Source organism: Amblyomma mixtum, chromosome 3 (genome assembly GCF_055824585.1).
Source record: "Amblyomma mixtum isolate Tamu chromosome 3, ASM5582458v1, whole genome shotgun sequence".
Lineage (NCBI taxonomy): Eukaryota > Metazoa > Arthropoda > Arachnida > Ixodida > Ixodidae > Amblyomma > Amblyomma mixtum.
In genome coordinates, this window is record NC_143014.1 from 245,965,276 (window position 1) to 245,984,663 (window position 19,388).

Genomic DNA, 19,388 nt, shown 5'->3' on the forward strand with positions numbered 1-19,388 from the left:
TACTACTATGCCGCTAACTATTAAGCGGTAACCGCATGAGGCGATATTCCTTCGCGATGCGTCGCGCGATGACGACGCCGTCGCCCACCGCTGTCGCTGGCGGAAACCGCACGAAGCGACGGGACTCAGCGTCGGAGCGGCGCGTTTTCACTGTTGCTCGACTGCTGCCACTTCAGCGTTCAGCCATTTGGCATTAATTAACGCGTAGAACAACGTTCCCAAGGCTCCACACAAGATAAAACACAATAAAAACATTGACAAAAATATATGTGGGCAATAATTTTATTTTTGTCTAATACGCAAAGTCACGTGACATAGAAAAGCGCACGCAATTTTTTCCGTCCTCCATGAGCGCGCGCTCTTTCCGTCTGCTGCCGGCCTCCCCAGCGCTTTTGTCCGCCATGGAACGCCGAAGGAAACTCGCAATTCTGTCTTTCTACTATCCCCTCCCCTCTTTCTTTTCACTCCTACACACTGCCTGCTATCCTTTATTTCCGCTGCCCCAGCTCAGGTGCTTCCAGCAGCGATAGCAGATGCCGAGGTAGCGAAAATTCTTTTACCTTCCATATTCAATACAAAATAAAAAAAAGCACTACACAACAACCAGCCACGGTGAGGGCACGGCCGTTCTCGACGCGCGCGCTCAGTAGCGAGCAACGTTTATTCTATAAACGTTGGTAGCGAGCGCGTCGAGACCGGCTGTGGTGAGGGGTACGTCGGCTGCTACTCCGGTGAAAAAAAAAGAAACGACTTTGGCGCGCAAAACGGCTCGGAAGTTGCGCACCTGCAAGACCTACCGTCATTGGCTAGTCTCGCGCGGCACTTCCGGGCGATGGGCGAAATTTTCTGCAAACCCAGAAACCGGGCGACGCGATGAGCGACAGTGGTTCGGCGGCCTTCAGCTCATCGCGCGATGCCATCGCGCGGCGTGTCGCCGCGAATTATCGCCTCATGCGGTTAGCGCTTTACTACTGATTGCCTGTTTTCATCTGTCAGTCGGCAGCTTCCATGAATCTCCCCGTATAGCAACATACTTTCCCATTTTTTCCCGCGAGTGCCTGACATTCTAACTTTACGAACGTTTGTACGTGATAATCAATGCTGCTACACAAGCTAAAGCTTTCTCACAGCCATCTGTCCGCCAGACGCCTCTGATGGGAGGAACGGTAGCTCACGCTACTCCATGCAGGCGCCGGAGCTGGTGGCAGCCCGTACCTTGACCTGGACGACGTTGATGTTGTCCTGGTTCTCGGGCACCGCAGTCTCGTAGAAGGCACGCTCAAAGTAGGGCCGCTCGTCCTGCACGTCCTGCACGCGCACCGTGACACTGACGGTGGTGATGCGAGCGTCGGGCGCCTTGTCCTTGGCCGTGACGACGAACACGTGCTCTCGCTGGCGCTCGTAGTCCAGCGCCCGACGCGTGGTCACCTCGCCCGTCTGCTCGTTGATGCCGAAGTCACTGCGCGGAAGGATGTGCACTTCGGACATAGCTTCGCCGCTCCTGGCTGGCAGCGGCTGCCCTCACGTACTGGGAACTCAACCACGGCTTCCAATTCTAAAGGTACCTACTGTCGTCGCTACAAATCCCCTTTAGCTGTAGAATGCCTAAGGCTATTGAGAGTCATAGTGCTACTAACCACGGAACCAACAGAGGCGACATTAGGGAACCCCCAGTCATGTAGTATATCTATTTGCGATCCAGCAATCTAGTGTGTTCAAATAGGGAGTGTTAAAGGAGCATAGGCACCAAATTTTGTTCACTTGTTTTCATCTCTGTAATGATGTTTAAGGCACTGCATTCACAGATCACCCCACCGTGTTCGCCTGTAGCCGCTAAATAGCTTATAATTCAGTTTAGGCTCTCATGCTGTTTCGGTTTCAAAAGCCCAACGATGGTTCTGATGTCAAAGCTCAGCATAGGTCAAGTGAGTCATAAAAAAACTGCGAATAAGCGCTTCTTCTTCATCTGCTGTTATTCCTGCTCTTCAGGCAGGCTGGCTTTAATATTGTAGTGAATTAAAATCACAAAACCACTATAATATCCCCGCTTTTTTTCGTCTCTCACGTGGCATATACAAACTTTGACGTCACAGCCATCATTCCGCTCTTGAAACCAATACCGAAACCGCATGAGAAGAACCGCAAATAAAAAGTATTTAGCGGTCATAGGTGAGGCCACGTGGTGGTCCAAGCATACTAATGCCTTACGCATCATTACAAAGAAAATACGCACTGAAAAATTTGGCGTCTATAATACTTTAACGGGGAATTAGAGATATCACACTGAAATGCAAGCTTTGTACGGAACAAACGAAATGCATGGGCTCACGATACAATATGTAAGGTCGCCTTTTGCCCGTAACTGAGGCGCGAATTCCGTGCGCGCATGAATGCAATTAATTGCCAGCATTTCCTTAGTATTGACAAAGCTAAACAGGTATGGTGCTTTTGTTGAACGGTTCAGGATAGTGACTTTCCGTTTCTTTTTCGTCTTTATGAAGCGGCAGCACAAAGAGTAGTTACGTAACTTGTTTATTTCTCACACTACACTAGTTTCCGAACAATTTCAAGTGCTCATTCAAATATTTCCTTCTGAGCCGCCTGTGGGAAACATCGCGCGCTACTGCCTTTAAACTTGTCCTTACTGTTTACGAACCCAGGCAACTCGAGGTACTCCAATTTCAAGGTTTACATCCGAAAACGAAACCACCAGGTCGGTGGGTACAGGCTTGTAGGTGGCTGCGAAGTTAGACGACGGTCAGAATTGCACGTTCGGCACTTCACCTTTCAAGTGCGAGGAAATTTAGCTCACTATTTTTTAGTAATAACTTAATTTCACTACGACTAATTGCGACATCCTAACAGTAACAATATATTTATGCTCCCTTTGACACAGACTGCATAAGTTCAGGATAAGGCACGGTCACTCGTGCCAACATTTCAATAGATATACAACAAGAGCCGCAGTAAAGCTCAAGAGTTGTTTTTTAAGTGTTCGCGCGAGCATTATGGTATTGTAAACGCAAAAGAAAGTGAATTTTGCATTTTGGTGCAACTCTGCGCAACCGAATGGATTACGATCGTTAATACTGCCCAGCGCGGTGGCTCGGTGCTCAGGCTAATTCTCGACTTCTGACGATGTCATCCGAATGGCAATAATAACGACGTGTTCGCGTGTTTTAATGGACCTCGTCTGTTCTAAATTCCACCAAAAACTTCTGCTGGGGCGTTGCTCACGGCGCGATGGCTAGGATATCGCAACGCACAGCAAAGACGCGAGGGAGAGCAACTCGAAGCACCTCCACGACAGCGCCCACGGAAGACTTTAGTCTGGAGGCGTGCAGGTGTAAACGTCGCAAACAAACACGTCGTCCGCCTGGGCGCACAATGTGCCATTTGCCCAAACACCGGGCGCCTTCCAACTTCCGGGCTTTCTCTCAAGGCTGCATTGTGCTTGTGCCGCGTCACGCCGGACCATGGCAGTATTGACCTTCGCCCGGGACGCTGGTCCGAGCCGGGTTTCCTAAATAGCCCTTTGTGTGAGCGCGTGGGAGGTTGCACGCCGTCTACGGTCGCTTCATCCTGCGCCCGCTTCATCGGTAATGACATGCCAAGCTCCTGCAGGGCCACGAATAGCATCGACACGGCCCTGCAGCCCTCCATCGAAAAGCTTTGTGCATGTGGGATCATCTGAAGACGTGACAATCAAATCCTTGGAACCAACCCCATGTAAATTTCAGCGATTTAAGTACGAGTCAGCCAGTGCAAAACGCAAACTGAGAAATAATGGGCGACTATATACAGAGAAGTGAACCAATGTAAGAGGAGAGAAGCCATAAGATTCAAGCTATAATAGGGTATTTGGCCGCCCATTTTTTTCTCTCTCTCTCTGTGCAATAAGAATTATTAATATATTATATTAAATTATACTGATCAGTTAAAATAAAATTATATTAATTTATATAACTAAAATCATATAAGGTGTCGTCCGTTTCGTCCCGTTCATCGCGTCTGTTTCGTTCAGGTTCACCACAGAAACATGCTGGCAAGTCGAGCTGTCTTGAATTGTGGTGTCGTGACTTCACTGTATACACAGAAACAATAAATGTGGGGAGTCACAGGTCTGAAAGACAGCTTTTAGCCAACCGATGCATGTTAACCCCTTTGTGAACGGTTTCATGAAAGGAAAATAACAATCCACAGTCCAAGAACAAGAAGTGGAAACTAGCGGCTTACCCTAGAATCTAACACAGGCCCTTAGGAACAGATCCAGGTCTGACTTAATTTACTCGTCACAGCATGGTGTTGCCAGTCGCAATTATGATTATCTCCATTATTTTGGACAAGCATACATTATATATCAGCATGAAATTGCTAACCAAGAATAGTCACCATACGCAGAAAATCTGCTTCCTTTCCAGAGAAGAAGGCTGTCCCATGCAGATAATTTAGTTTCTATATATAGGCAATTTCTCATTAAAGAGGAGTACAGACATGAAAAGGAAGCAAAAAATGAAGGAAGAACAAGTAAGGGGGCCCTTCCGCTTGAATTATCCCGCACAGTACGAAGGGCATTAAGCACAGAAAAAAAAAAAACGAAGGCAACGATAGAAGCGAAGAAAGTGGACTCGCCAGATTGCAAACCCTGAAACCTATTTTCTGCTTCACCCTGCCCTTGTCCTTTCTAATATCCCCTCCCCTCTTTCTTTTCACTTCTACACACTGCCTGCTATCCTTTATATCCGCTGCCCCAGCTCAGGTGCTTCCAGCCGCGATAGCAGATGCCGGGGTAGCAAAAATTATTTTACCTTCCATATTAAATGCAAATAAAAGCCACCACTACTACTACTACTACCCTGCGTTTCTGACGAAATGGTTCTCAAACTGCTCGTCAGATTCTCTTGCATTTAGAAGGCCGTCATCGGGCGGTGTCCTTGTGCGAGAGTTAAAGAGTACGCGTTCACGAATGCGTGGTCGAGGAGAAGTAGAGAAAAAAAAAAAAACGTGTGCTCACAAACGATCGGCTAAGTACCGTGAGCATTGCACATGCAACCCTGGGTGGCGCACGAGCGTGGGCTCTGCCCCGGGAACATGCCGCCTCTTTGCCTTCTAGTACGCTTATAGGTGCTGAGGGATGGAGCAGTCTCGGAAACAAGGAAAGCATAACGTCTGATGGATGTGCTTAATGGCTCCCTTGAAGGACGAAGACAAAAGCGTGAAGGATGCAACGAATGCAAAGCCAACATCGTCATCGTCAGAAAAGAACAGAGCACACACAGAACACCTTGAGTGCAACGACAAGGCGCTTGCTCGGCGGGATGAAGAGGGAAGGAGGCGTTGAAGCCCTAAATTAATAATCGTGCTCGCCAAAGGCGCAAGAACGGTAATTATGACGAAGTTTACACCCGTCCCCGACGAGTGAAAGAACGAACGGCTTCGGCGGAGGGCAAAACCAACGCGCAGCTCAGTTTGGTGATCGTTTTTGTGAGCTGACGTATACAATGAACAGAGGACCACATTTTATATGGATATCTTGATAGATATAGTGTGCGGCAAAGGCACATGTTTGCTCTTAGATTTCAGCACAGTCGTTGCTTAGCGTGTTCTCAGCGACTCCGGAACAAAGGGACCTTGAAGGGGGTGGTCGCCCCCGTTTTCCATGCAGCCGTGATGAAGATTCATTTTATACCGCCGCATGTCTCAAACACTTTCGTTGGAAGCGCAGCCCCCCCTCCTCCACCCGCATTTCCCCTTCCCAACCACCCTTTCTTCTCCCCATTAGTGTTCTATAGAAGGCAAAGACGATGCTTAATCTCACCCATTTCCAGCAATTGTGTAATAAACTTCTCCGTTTGCACCAACGTCTTCGTCTCGGGCCTATAGCAGGAAGAAAAAGAAAAAAAGGCTTGTAATTTTTTTTTGTCGCGGGCAGCCGAGGTTCTTCAACAGCACGCTAGGAAAAAAAAAAACTTTCACGAGCCTCCTGTATAGTGAAGCTTACCTGCACAGTCCCGACAACGGCCCCCGCTTTTCCTTCTTCGACGGTGAAGTTGTAGCTCTCTTGCACAAACACGGGGTTCTGGTCATTTATGTCGGTCACAGCAATCTGCACTGTTGCCAGGTTGAACTGGAAAGACGGATCGCGCACCCGTGAGTTCTCCAACCTGCCACCTAAACTTTGTAGCGATAGTACGACGCGAGGTTTGAAGCACTCTTACCAAGTTGTTCCTGTCTTCGGCTTTCGCCTGCAGGGTGTACGAGGCCACTTCCTCGCGGTTGAGAGGCTTGGCCACAGAAACGGTCCCACTGCGAGCAGAGAGGCGCGCAGCGGTCTCTCAGCCACCGCCAGGCGGGCACGGACAACCAACACTTACCTCGAAGGGTCAACGGTGAAGACGCCTTTGTCGTTGCCTTCCACTATAGAGTACGACACGTCGTCCCCTTCTGGATCAGTTGCCTTTGCGACGAACGACAGAAAGAAAGAAACAGAGGAGTCACCACCTTCAAACAGACTACTACAGGCTGACCTGCACATGCACGACGGAGCTTTTTGACGAAGCGTTTTAAGCAGTTTAACGAGCTCGCAGGATGATACATGCTTCTTCTACCCTTCTGTCGCGGTCCTGGTATCATCTTCTACTTAATAAAAAGGGCGAAGTTATAACAAGTCAGGAGTATTGAACCCGGTTTTGGATGTTATTAAGAAGCTAACGTGGCATAAAATTTATACCTTCTCTATTTTTGTCAATAGCAAGTAAAAACAAGCGGTGATGTCGCCTCAGGGAAGGTATTAGACGTTTTTAGCATACCGGAGACGTACAGGGCAAAACACATGCCTAGAACGTCCGAACTGTGCGTTCTGCAGATCCCAAAGCAGCTGCGACCAGGAAGGCAAAAAAATGACGAGTAAATCCTATTAGTTTAACTGCACATGCTTACACATCCAGAGCATTTTTAACGAAATGTTATCGCTAGATATCGCGTGTTCTTGCCAAAACACGCCCAGAACGTGTTCTAGACAAGCGTTTTGCCCTCTGTACTAGCGGAGACGTATGCCGGTCTACCGGACGCCGGCTGCGCGCGCGCAGTGGCCCCGCCTAGTCACACCTATGTCATTGCGCATGCGCAGGCGACGTCCGGTAAACCGGTATACGTCTCCGCTAGTACGTCTCCAGTGTGCTAAAAACGCCTATTGACTTTGGAGCGTCACCGTCATGACCGTAAAAAAAAGACGTACGACAGAAAGAAGAAGAAGAAGAAGCAAAACCAAAGCGCGGACTAGCGGACGCTGTAGTCGAGTTTGGTGGCGACCGCAGCTGCACTCCCGTCAGCGCATTTACACTTTACTCAGACGCTCTTAAACCGAACACCCGTGCGATGAGCAAGCCTGGCGTTGACTTCGCGTGCCAGTTCTCTCGCGCACGAAACAGGAAGTCGAAGATGTTACATAATTTCGCTAAGTGAGGCATGGAGTTTCTCCCTGTACGCTATAGAGCAGGGTAAACTCTGCCGGGAAAATAATTTCAGGTAGCTATAACCATGCAGCGCAGCCGAAAACAAAATCTTTTACCGTTCGCGAAAAAAATAGAGATAAAAATAGTCAAAGATGTTCGAAACATCGCTGAGACATTAATTTTGCTATTTGCGGAAGTAAAGTGGGCCATTCCCGGCCGCGGCGGCTGAATTTCTTTGGAGGAGAAATTCTAGAGGCCCGTGTACTGTGCGATGTCAGTGCACGTTAAAGAACCCCAGGTGGTCGAAATTTCCGGAGCCCTCCACTACGGCGTCTCTCATAGCCTTAGTCGCTTTGGGACGTTAAACCCCATAAACCAAACCAAACCAAAGTGGGCCATTCACTATATATACGCCAGCGCAACGTGTTGCACTCCATACCTAGCAGCAATCCATTGGATTGCTGGTAGTACCAGTTGTATAAACATAGAAAGCGTTTAGTAAAATTCTATTTTCCTTTAAAGCTAGAAGCAGAGCAGTTGCGATTGCACTGTGGTTTCGATCCATCTTTGGCATACTCGGTTACGCTTAAGGAGGAATAAAGAGCTTTCTTTATTGTTCCCTTGTGTTGCCGAGTTGCGTAGCTGATGCATACCTTCAGCGTTAGGACAGCAGAGCCGACAGAAGCTCCTTCGCTGACTTGCGCTTCATACTTTTCCTTCGAAAAAACGGGACCTCCAGTGTTCGGACCTGGTATGACTATCACATCCAGAATGCCTTGGCTGAACCTGGAAGCATTTACGGCGAGTCGGAATGAGTTTAACAATCACGCGGAAAAACTGCGGTTAAACGGAGTCGAATAAAAATTACCTTCCGCCGGAGTCCGTCGCCTGCACCGTGATGCTGTACTGCTCCCCGGAGGAGACCCTGCCGATCACTTGCACCACGCCAGTGTTGGGGTCAATGCGGAACTTGTCACGGCCGTTGTTGGACACGTGGTAGACGGAGTAGCTGATACGAGCGTACTCGCCCTCGTCATCGTCTCGGGCCTGGACCTGCAATAAACCGCGGCCAGCTTTCGTCTTTCGCACGAAACTAGAGCACAAGAACCGTCCGACCCCCCCTCGCTGAACGTGTAGAAGACAGAGCTCAGGCAGCAGCAGTAGCGCTTTCGGCTCTTGACTCGAGCAGCTGTGCAGCCACACGCACTCCCATCACTTCTTGAAGTTACCACGACGGAAGTATCCGAAACAGTAATGCTCGTCACTCTGCGGAGAGAAGAGCCCTGAACTATACCCGCCGTCAGAGTTGGTGTTTCTTTCTCTCACACTCTGGTCTGTCAATTTGCGTTTTTCGGATAAGTCCTAATTCGCAGCGGTTGAGGTTGGTAGGTTTGGTTTGGTTTGGTTAATGTCGACCCCCAGGTGGTCGAAATTTCCGGAGCCCTTCACTACGGCGTCTCTCATAGCCTGAGTCGCTTTGGGACGTTAAACCCCAATAAACCAAACCAAACCTTCTGCCAGCCTCAACCACTGCGAATCAGGAGTCATCCAAAAACGCAAATTGAGACCTCTTCAGCCGCCCCATACTCAACCACGTTGGCCACACAAGCTGTCAGGCGTAAGTTACGCCTATCCTGACAATACGCTTGCATACTGCTCCTACCCATCCGCCGCTCACATCGTGCGCTTAGGCTACATCGGCCATCAGGCTCCTTAGACAGATCGGGCGCCTTAGGCGGAATAATGCAGCCCTAAGACGGGTGCCTACCTGCGTGACGTTCCGGACTCCGTCGCCGGCCTGGATGGTGACTGGGCTGAGCGTGGGGAGCTTCGGGCTGTTGTCATTCACGTCGTTCAGGCGGACGCTGAGGGAGATGGGCGCGCTGCTCCCTTTGCCCGGCTCACTGTTCACCTGGTGCGCCACCACCTGAAATGATGCACCGCTATTTTTCTTCAGCTGCACATCATGGCAATGTCAGGACGAGCTCGGAAACTGCGCGAGAAGGCGACCTGGAAGGCCCCCAATATTGCGAAGAAAACGCGGAAGGATAACTTTATTTGGCTCTAGCACAAGTGTTTTTTTTTTTTTTTGTGGTCAGATGTGTCCATCCGCAACGGTCGGTTGCCCCTATTCCAGGGCTCCGCTGGATGCTGCCGTCAGCTGAGCTCGCCGTATCAAACCGATCTGGTCATCGCGGCAGTCGCTGGAGAGCAGACCCTCCCATTGCTCCACACTTGGGTTTTGTATAACTGGGACGATGTCGACTTTTTGACATGCCCATGTGATGTGATACAGTGTAGGTTTTTCATGGCACCACGGACAATTTTGTGCGTAAAGTGTGGGGTGAATTTTACTTAGTGTGTTTAGATTTGGATATCTAAACACACTATATCCAAAAGAGTTATCGTAATATCGAGAAATATGAAAACGACTGTAAGAAACAAGTCCAGCTCACATCGACATCACGTTTAATTGTGAGGCAACTGTGGAATATCGTAAAATACTGTTACGAACAAATAATGGGAATAGTCTAACTTTCCGATGAGTAGCGAAATCTTGCTTTTAAATTTTGTATAGCGGTCTCACTGAGCGGTTAAGACTGCCTCAGAAAACCAATGGGGTTTGTTCTTGACGTGAATTGGGAGACAACTGTGGAATATTTTCAGATACTGTTATAAACAAATTGATGGGAACGGTCTAATCTTGCGATGCATACGAAAATTTTGATTTTAAATTTAGTCCTGAGCTAGCACCGAGCAATTAAGACTGCCATAGAAAACTAACAGAGCGCGTTTTTTCATAATAAATAGCAGAAAACTCCATGCCTTCCGAGTTTAGATCTACGGATATATTGATTGTTACGGTGCAGTCTTGCGATATGTGAAAAAAATTGCGTTATAAACAACTTACCGTTGAAAAAAAGAGGTGTTTGTCTAGAATTTCTCGGTATGCTACTAATTAATTTTCTAGAGAACAAGTCGACTATTTTGCTTTGTGCGCTGTTTGCAAGCAAGAACGTTACGCAGACCTTGTAGCCCGACAGACGAATGTCAGCCTTATTCCGGACCAACACACGGCCTAAGGACGTCAACGGCATACACTGCCTCACACGCAGTCTGAAGCAGCGTCCATACCGTAACCTTTTGAGACTTGTTCACGTCACTGCGGCATTCAAACATCGCACATTTGAGAGGAGGCTAACAGTCCCATTTCGAAGAGATCATTATGAACTACTAACAGTTAGGTCACGGCTTTGACCATTTCTCTAGGATTCAAGCTGAAATATTTGTGAATCGTGGAGCAAGCAATGACATAATTTTGTTATTGTGACTTAAGTAATCTAGCTACTCGACAGTTTCCTGCTGTAATGGCTTTTTTTTTTTCACCCTGACGAATTTTTTTTTTTTCACCCTGAAGAAATTACACTATTTTGCAATTTTCTAAGCCGTAAACATCGTACACTCGATCCTCCAAACACTGTCCCCCCCATGTAAATGTGGAAAATTTTGTTTTTCAAGTTACTAGCTGTTCGTGCAGAATATGGTCTCGGGTTTTTGAAGAAAAAATATAGCGACTTCTTTTATAGGATTAAAATCAAGTTTAGGTACACGGAAATTAGTTCGGCCTTCAGACTTGGACACTTGGAATGTCGGGCAGTAATGAACGGAACACATATTCAAAAATAATTCCGTTCAGTAAATAAAAGAACTGATTTTTTGTTAGTCGCAAATTAGCCATTATGTTGCGCTATGAAAACCCTAAACACAATCTACGTCTTCATGACCTGTGCTATATTTTTCGAACAATATATATCACACAATTCACTTTATTGTGTGTTACTCTTGTTGCAGGTTCATGTCCCTGTCAGAACGGCTGCTCTTTGACGAGGATAAAATTACAAGACACTGCCTTTTCTGTGCAGCATGCTGTGTTCCGGAACCATTACACCCCCGGACAGTACGTCACGACAAAATAACTTTGGAAGCGTGTCCAACCGATTCTTCTGAGCGTGGAAGCGACGAACCTGAAAGGTGTGGATGTTCTGGTTTGGCGGATCCCGGTCGAGGTCCTGCTCGTTGACCACCAAGATTCCCTCGCTGTTCACCCTGAAGGCGGTCGTGGTGAGCTCGAAAGTGTACTCCGGTAACGGGTCGTCTTCAGCCTGGCATTGCGAGGAGACACCGTGAAAAAAGGCGCGTGAATTCCCTTCATGAAGCGGAAACATCTGGTAACGCAGCAAACGGCAATGTTCGCGCTCCTAGGTGGTCGTTACCAACTGCTTTTTTTTTTTTAATAAAGAGAGGAAAGAATGTTTTTTAAAAAATGCAGATAATTATAAGCCCTCGCTGCCTGCGCAAGCGGTGTCGATGAAATATGCACTGCAAGGACACTTCCTCTCGAATCATGGCGGTAAGAGACTCCTTCATCTGCACGTTACACTCGAACACTTCAACGCACTAACACTTAAGACCTCCGTTGGTTGAAACTGGTCTTGTAGGCGCTGCAGAAAAAAAATAACGGATTACGATTACAATTACTTCATTTGAGATGTAACTGATTTCAGTGGTCAATTACTGCCTATGAAAAGTAACCGAATAATTGCCGAGAAGTAATCGATTACTATGACGATATTTTTCATCCATCTTTCATCAGCACAGCACAAATACACACGGACGAGAATAAGCTGGTGCAGTTTGCTTAATCCATAACCTGTTGCAGTATATACGTTTGTAATGTCACCTGTAGTTGTTTTCCAGGTTTCCTTCGGCATTTTTTCCCCGTTTCCTTGCGAACACACCAGTAGCGACACAGGAGACTGTCTCTATGCGCGCGCCAGAAGCAGTTGCGCTGCTTTACATACGAAGGCCTTTCGCCCTAACTCAAGGTTACGCAAAGCGCCACGCTTTGTACTTGTTCCCGCTCTGAGGGGACAAAGCCCCAGGCCACTAAACATGACATACAGTGGTGTCGTGGTGGTGAAATGCGAAGCGTGGAACACGGGGCTAGTCAAAAGGCATGCCACTCGGACTTCCATGAGCGGACAGCCTCGCGCACGCGGCTTCTATGCAGCCCGATCGCTGTCTCTCTAATGAGAGGGAATTCCATATTGCATCAGTGTTTGCCATCGAGTTCAGGTACTCCAAGTAATAACACGGGTTACAACTTGATTAAAAAAAAACGGAACAGATTACGAGTAATCGGTGACTGAAAAAAAATAACTAGGATTAACTAGATTGTTACACCCTACAGAAAGTAATAAATTCACTATAAAACTAGAAGAAAATGTAATTTATTGCAAGTAATCAAAACTGATCAATTACTCGAAACGCTTTATGCACAAGTCTGGTTGAAATGACAGCAAACTGGTGGCAACTATCCGCCTGGGCGAAAGTAATGCATGTGTGCGCTGGTCGATGCTTTTGACGCTACTGAGAACTAACACAAGGTGGCATTCTGCAACTACCTTAATTTTTTTCGCTTCTCGCAAAAACGACGTCACCGTAAGCTTCGTCCTCACAGATCCCATGCCGAAATAGAAACTGCATTTGCATGCGTCAGACACCGGGTTATTCGGTACGGATTTTTCTTTTAAAAATCGTGAAATAACGCACACAGTAGCCACTACCAGAGTCCTTCTACGGATAGCACTGAACTGCAAAAAAGAATGTGTACGAAATCATTCAAAAGATACGGATTGATAAACGCAACTTTTATTTGACCTCATGAAACAGAGACCATGATTTAAAATGTTTCATTTTTAAAGTTTGCTCTTTGAAGGAGCTACGGCGTCATTAGGATTGAGCTCTAAACGATAACGCCGGCTAAGCATTTTTGAGCAAAGGCAAAATCGCACGCCTCAGACAACTGCGACATAAATCCGTGCTTCCCTAAAAATGGGGGACGGAGCTCAATGGAATAGCCGATATAAAGTGCTGGTATGGGTTCCTGCAGTGCCAACTAGCCGAGTAGTGGAGAGTGTGGCGGAGAGGGGTGCTGATGAGAGTATCCGCCGACGGCGCAACTCCCACCGCCACTGAGGGCGCGCCAAGACGCACACGCTGGACAAGGCGGGCTGCGCCCCAGCTCCCGTGGGCAGGACCACTCACGATGTCGTCGTCGCTGACCATGAAGTAGAGCGGCTCGTCGCCGCCCGGCTGGGTGACCACGTACGTGCCGATGGGCGAGTTCTCGTCCACGAAGCCCTCGGTGGCCGACGCCAGCAGGATGGGCGGGTTGCTGTCCACCACCCGCACGCCGATGGTGAGACGGGCTGTGGCGAACCTCCGGCTCTGGGTGTCTTCTTCGGCCTGCGTCGAGAGAACGTGCACTTGCCTTTTAAGTCGAAAAAGGCTAAAATGAGACTAGTCGCAACACTTAGGCCCGTGTATCATGCCGCGAATTTTACCGGCCGACACTGCGAATTCGCTCTGTCTGCAGCTGGAGAGGGCCTCCGGTCTCCGCAGACGGCTTGCGAACGATTTCCAACCGGTTGGAATTCATTCGCCGAACGAACGAATCCGCAGTGTCGGGCGGTGAAATTCGCAGCATGCGAAACGGGCCTTAGTCGCCACGACAAACGGCTAATCCGCGGGGAGACTAACTGTGGATGATGGTCGTTTTGAAGTTAGCCTCTAAAGCGGCTGTTCTTTGAAGGCTTCATGGATGTGGCAACACTGGCAGTCAGCAAAGGATTTGCCCTTGTACCTTTTTTAGACCTTCTTGTCTCAGAGCGTGTCATGGAATTAACGGGCAACTGCATCACTTTTTTGAAAAATTGAGCGATATTCAAGGATTCAGATCTGTATAGGCTGTAAGTAAAGCATGCCAAGATTTTTTGCTCTGACATTTAAAATAGTAACGTAATCGAGAATTTAAGTTTTAGGCTTCTTCTTTCAGCACCGAAGGAGTGTGGAGAAGCTTGATGGGACGCCACGGACCGTAAGATCTGAAATTTCCGCTGCCGTCTACCACACCCCGCCGTGCATCATTGGATGCTGTAAAACAACGTTCAGCGGAGTGGGAAAAACTGGGAAAAACTCTGTCACCTCTCCAGCGCCTACGACATAAGGTCCGATCAATGAAATGCAACCGTGCTAGATGCTGCTTCATTTGCTCCCACCGGACGCAGAATTCTTGCAGAAGTCAGAACAACATTGCGAGTCGATCTGTAGTTGCGATACGCATAAAGTGCAATCTTTGGGCACCGCTGGTAACCATGGTATCAGTTGCCTAAGTGACGGCACTCATCGACGAGGACAGCACAGTAATGCAGATGCGAACCTTTCGCCCTGTCGTTCCCGCCTTTTCACTATAACCGTGAGGAAAGCGCACGGGATCTTGGTACTTCAACGCTTTTTTTGTCAGCGAGCAGATGTTGGCAGGTGTCTCCCACAGCCCGGTGCCGAATTTAGTGGCCCTTTTGCGACTTCTTTTTGTTAAAATTCCAAAGTTACACCGGTGCGTACCTTGACAATAATCTCGAAGCTTCTCGCCACTGATCGGTCCACAGGCTTGAGCTGGCGCACGAGGCCGCTGTCTCTGTCGATGTCAAAATAGTTGTGGTAGAAGGACGGCGTACCTGCGAGGGCGAAACAAACACACACACAAAAGTTGATAATGATGATGACTTTCTAATGACGCAATAGCAGCTTGGCCTAAGAGCGCCAGTATACACAAAGAAATCATCACCTGAGGGCCAAAATTTGTTCCTTACTGTTTCCCTCAATTAGAGCTGCGTATTGCACGAAACAGCAGCCAGCGAATCGACCGGTCATAGCATCAGCAGCGATCGACGTGCGACAGTCAGGTCCGCACTCGAAAAGGTTCAATGCAAAAGTTATTTTGTGCCCGTTACAAATTTCATTACAATTAAGTAAGACATGATGTTGGGCTAGTCGGTTGCGCTTTGTATGTGTGTATTCGTGCCTTTCTTTTGTCCCGTCGTCTTCGCGCAGTTTTGTTTCGCTCTATTCATTACAATGCGCGCTTCGCGCACGACTAGTTTTTTCCTCATGCATTTTTGCAACTGTCGATCGCGCTTGGCGCGAAAATAATTCATTCTGAATGCATTTTTGCAACTGTCGAGAATGAGCATTCCAGTTTCCTCCGCCCACGCACACTTCGGACTACCATATTCCTTGAGCTACAGTAGGCTTCTGGGAGCCTCCACGTAATCATTCTGATGAGTACAGGCGCCATGCTGTTGTCCGCTTCATTGCCGGACTGTTCCAACTAAGCTACTTGCGAAAGGAAATCCCTACCACGAAAATACTTTTTATGAAAAGTAAAAGAGCCTACAGAGGGGCCTTTCCCGGCTCCCAGCGATATAAGAATCATTTCGCCATTAAATGCTGATCAGTACTTTGTATCGAAAAGCCAGAAAGTCAGAAGTCGACGAAACCGACAATGGAGGCGAAACATTTCACACATGTAGCCGGCGCGAGCAGTATGCATGATGAGAAAAACAGCTATTTCACCAGTTCACTACGCTGTCATGCCGTGCTGTTTTGTTCCGATAGAGAGTAACATGACTGCATTATTTCTGTTGAGCACTCCCCGAGAACTTAGTCGTTCAATAGACTTGGTTCTGTGAGGCCGGTTCCCGTGCGTTTCTTCCGCGAATAAGTTTTACCTCTCTCGCTCTCTATCACCTGATATAACATTGTTCTCTGCTACTGTCTGGATATGCAACTGGACAAGACCCAAACATTTTTCTCTCCGCAATAATGCGCAGAATAAAGTTTAAGGAGAACGTACCGTTGAGGAAACTGTAGACTATCTTCGACTTCAAGGAATCCCGGTCCTCCGCCTTGATCTCCTCGGGGTGAATCTTGAGGATTCCCGACTGCAAGGAAAGCAAGGGCGCACAGCTTTGCCGAGGCAGCTCGGGTGACCGCATCAGATGAAAGCAAAATATACTCTTCGTTTAGGCCAAACACAACGCTGGTGTCACTGATGGCTAGTCGGTTATCTTGATCTTCTCCTATAGCGGCCACATTTGTTTCGTGTTGAAACAATGACATCCAGGTAGATGAAGCGTCTAGCCAGAATATATCGAACGCGGATATATCGATTCATTGTTTATATCGAACTGCAGAACATCCCCTTGAAAACCCCATGCAAGAGTATCGCACAGTTCTTTGCGTTTATCGAACTCTCGTTCGGCTGAGCATTATATCGCAAGGAGCGCCGCATCTCTTCAAGTGGCGTTTCTTCTAACGGCGCTCTTCAATTCCGCTAGCAATGCTAGCTCTGTGACACCGCGTGAAGAGGTGAACGTGGGGTGCGGTTGATGGGGGCCTTTGATCTTTCGTCCTCATTTTCCATACCACATCGCTGCTATGCGGCAAAGCCAATCTAACTAAAGCCTATAGAGGCGGCCTTCGTATAGTATGCCTAGCTCGCTTCGCTGCAGAAGGTGTCCAGGAAACCAACTCTACTTAATTTTAATGCTATTGCTCTATTTATAATGTACTGGAAACACCTTGCAATAGGCAGTGGCAGGTTCAAAGCACCGCCCGCTGCGGCTTCGGTACGAAGCAGGTTAGGCCCAACAACACCTATCGAGGGGTGCGCTGCCAGCACGCTGGAGGGAGGCACGTCGATGCAAGAAGCGCGTTACTAGCGCAGTTTGGATGTATTCTTGCTTCTAAATAACATATCAGCTTATCTAGTGCCATTTTATATATCTAATTATCGATATATCGTACTATTTCGTTATCCCTTTCGAGTTCAATATAACCGGGTTCGGCTGTACTTCACTTCATGAAGAGCGCAGCTCATCATCTTTAGCTTTCGTGCACACGGTAAAGATCAAGCCAGTCGGGTAGTCGATAAACTTGCTTTTTTTTTTAGTGTACCAAGTTAAGAATGAACGCTCTAACACTTTCTCATTAACAAAATTAACAAAAAAACAACAACAAAAAACGCCACCTATATAGTATTCCTGTCCACGTTAAGAAATTTACTCCAAATAATTAAAGAAGAATGCTTTTTTAAAATCTTAGGCGCTTTTCCATAGAAACCGTGCATGTCACTAACATGTCAGCCTGCTGCGCGTACGTCGACACATTAGCGAGCACAGAGAATGGCAAAAATTTTAACGATGACAGTCGTTTTTGATTGCGCAGAACTCGTTAAGCTTGTCCAGAGAACGCGCCACTGGCATGCTGCGCAACAAAGAAAGCGACCCCTAGTGCCCAGTTTCAGAGGTGTTACTGCGCAAGAGCAGACAGGTAGTCATCGTTTTCAGCTGCGAAAGCCCAATACCGGAGTGCGCGCTAAGCCTTGTAGCGGCGCTGGGATTTCTCTCTTCTGCAGCGTACCTCTGGTGTGCATTCTCGTTCGCTCTGATGCGCTCTGCGCTTGGTACCTTCTGCGACATTCCATGAAAAGAATTCGTCGCAAAAAAATTAACCCGCTCAGCACTTTACAAGAGTTCTCGCGCTCAGACATATCATTCTAATTTTTCCGAACTTCAGATTATGCAGAACCTAGCGGTCCGGATAATTACTTGGTCAAATAGGGATTCCTCCATTACGCCATTATACTCTCAGCTCAATATCCTTCGTATTCCACAGATGATAAAATTTAACCTTGGCATATTTACTTATCTTATAAGTAACCGTAACCTCCTACAGTACATACACATTCAAGAACCGATCGACCATAATCCTACTAGATTTGCATCCCACAACAATTTTGCACTACCAAAAGGTTGAACTAACTATGGAATTCAAACTGTCGGGCTTTCTTTAACAAAACTATGGAATTGATTGCCTCATAGTATTAAAACGGTGTCATTTGTATCGTCATTTAAACGAAAAGTCCGCTCGTTAATTCTTTTTTCTTGATTATGAAGCTGTTTTAACCCACATTTTACCTATCTGGTTTGCTTTGTGATCGAAACTTAACTTTTTAGTGCATTTGATGTTTGCACTTCATATTGTTGTATTTGTTAAATATCGCTAACAAGTTTGTGTTGATATGCAATGCTGCTTCATGTTGCTATTTATTCTTTCTTGCGTTTGTACATAGAGGTCCCACTACAGTGCCATTGTAATTACTTCTGAATAAACTTTCAAACTTCACACACCAACTGAGCACTCGTGCCAAATTACTGTGAGCGAAACTATAGAACTTATACAGCGTGTGCTAAAATCTCAGTTCTTCGTCCAGTCAATATATAGTCATCCAGGAATCAAACAAAGAGACAAACAAAACAGAAAACATTCCAGCAGCGCATAGTGCGACTGCTTCAATGCAAAGCAAAGCTCATTAGCAGCGCGCTGGTCTTACGATGAGGCCGCTGGTGACTTCGGCGCTGTACTCCACGTCGGCGCACGCCCCGTGCACGACAGTGCAGCCTTCGTAGACGAACGCCGGGTCCTGGTCGTCGCCGTCCTCGATGAACACCGTCAACGTGGTCGTGCTGGATAACCGCTCCAAAGGGTTCGACGCCGTGTCCTGCGGCAGACAAGGAACATCGACAACGTTTTAACACTTTCCGAAGCTGCAGGAACTGCAGACGTCGCTGTCGGGGGTGTATAGTGCCGCTGCTTTTGCCCATTGACACAGCTCTATCACTGAACATAGTGCGTTAGTGTACTTACTGCCAGACCTATACTTTCGAAGGCAAAGTGTGTAAAAAAAAAAAAAAAAAAACATGACATGGCATGACATGAAGCGAAGCTCCCGTGCTTTCTCTGCTCCGTCTAAGTTTTACGCATGCGTGATGTATAGTACAGTATTTGACTGTGCGCAGCTCGTGGCGCACCCATGCAGTAACATGAGATCCTAGAGCACTTCGTTGGTTGGTTGGTTGGTTGGTTGGCCTCGAGTAGAATGGCACATACCCACTACGGGGGAGTGGCCAAGACACAGGCGGTGAACTGTTGGAATGATTAGGAGCTTTAGAGGAAAAGGAGAATTAA

At 47.5% G+C, this 19,388-nt stretch overlaps 1 protein-coding gene across 4 annotated transcripts in view; it reads right to left on the bottom strand.

The window, feature by feature from the left end:
* Cad99C (cadherin 99C) overlaps positions 1–19,388 on the bottom strand; it is a 169,456-nt gene that overhangs the window by 16,014 nt on the left and 134,054 nt on the right. For all 4 annotated transcript variants that reach the window (XM_089583226.1, XM_089583225.1, XM_089583224.1 and 1 more), the window contains 13 exons: positions 18,754–18,921; positions 16,213–16,300; positions 14,922–15,034; positions 13,563–13,763; positions 11,480–11,617; positions 9,223–9,381; positions 8,323–8,507; positions 8,108–8,240; positions 6,375–6,457; positions 6,219–6,306; positions 6,002–6,127; positions 5,819–5,877; positions 1,216–1,459 (listed from right to left, as the gene is read on the bottom strand). In XM_089583226.1, coding sequence (XP_089439352.1) covers positions 1,216–1,459; positions 5,819–5,877; positions 6,002–6,127; positions 6,219–6,306; positions 6,375–6,457; positions 8,108–8,240; positions 8,323–8,507; positions 9,223–9,381; positions 11,480–11,617; positions 13,563–13,763; positions 14,922–15,034; positions 16,213–16,300; positions 18,754–18,921 — 1,785 coding nt within the window. The remainder of the gene's footprint in view (positions 1–1,215; positions 1,460–5,818; positions 5,878–6,001; positions 6,128–6,218; positions 6,307–6,374; positions 6,458–8,107; positions 8,241–8,322; positions 8,508–9,222; positions 9,382–11,479; positions 11,618–13,562; positions 13,764–14,921; positions 15,035–16,212; positions 16,301–18,753; positions 18,922–19,388) is intronic.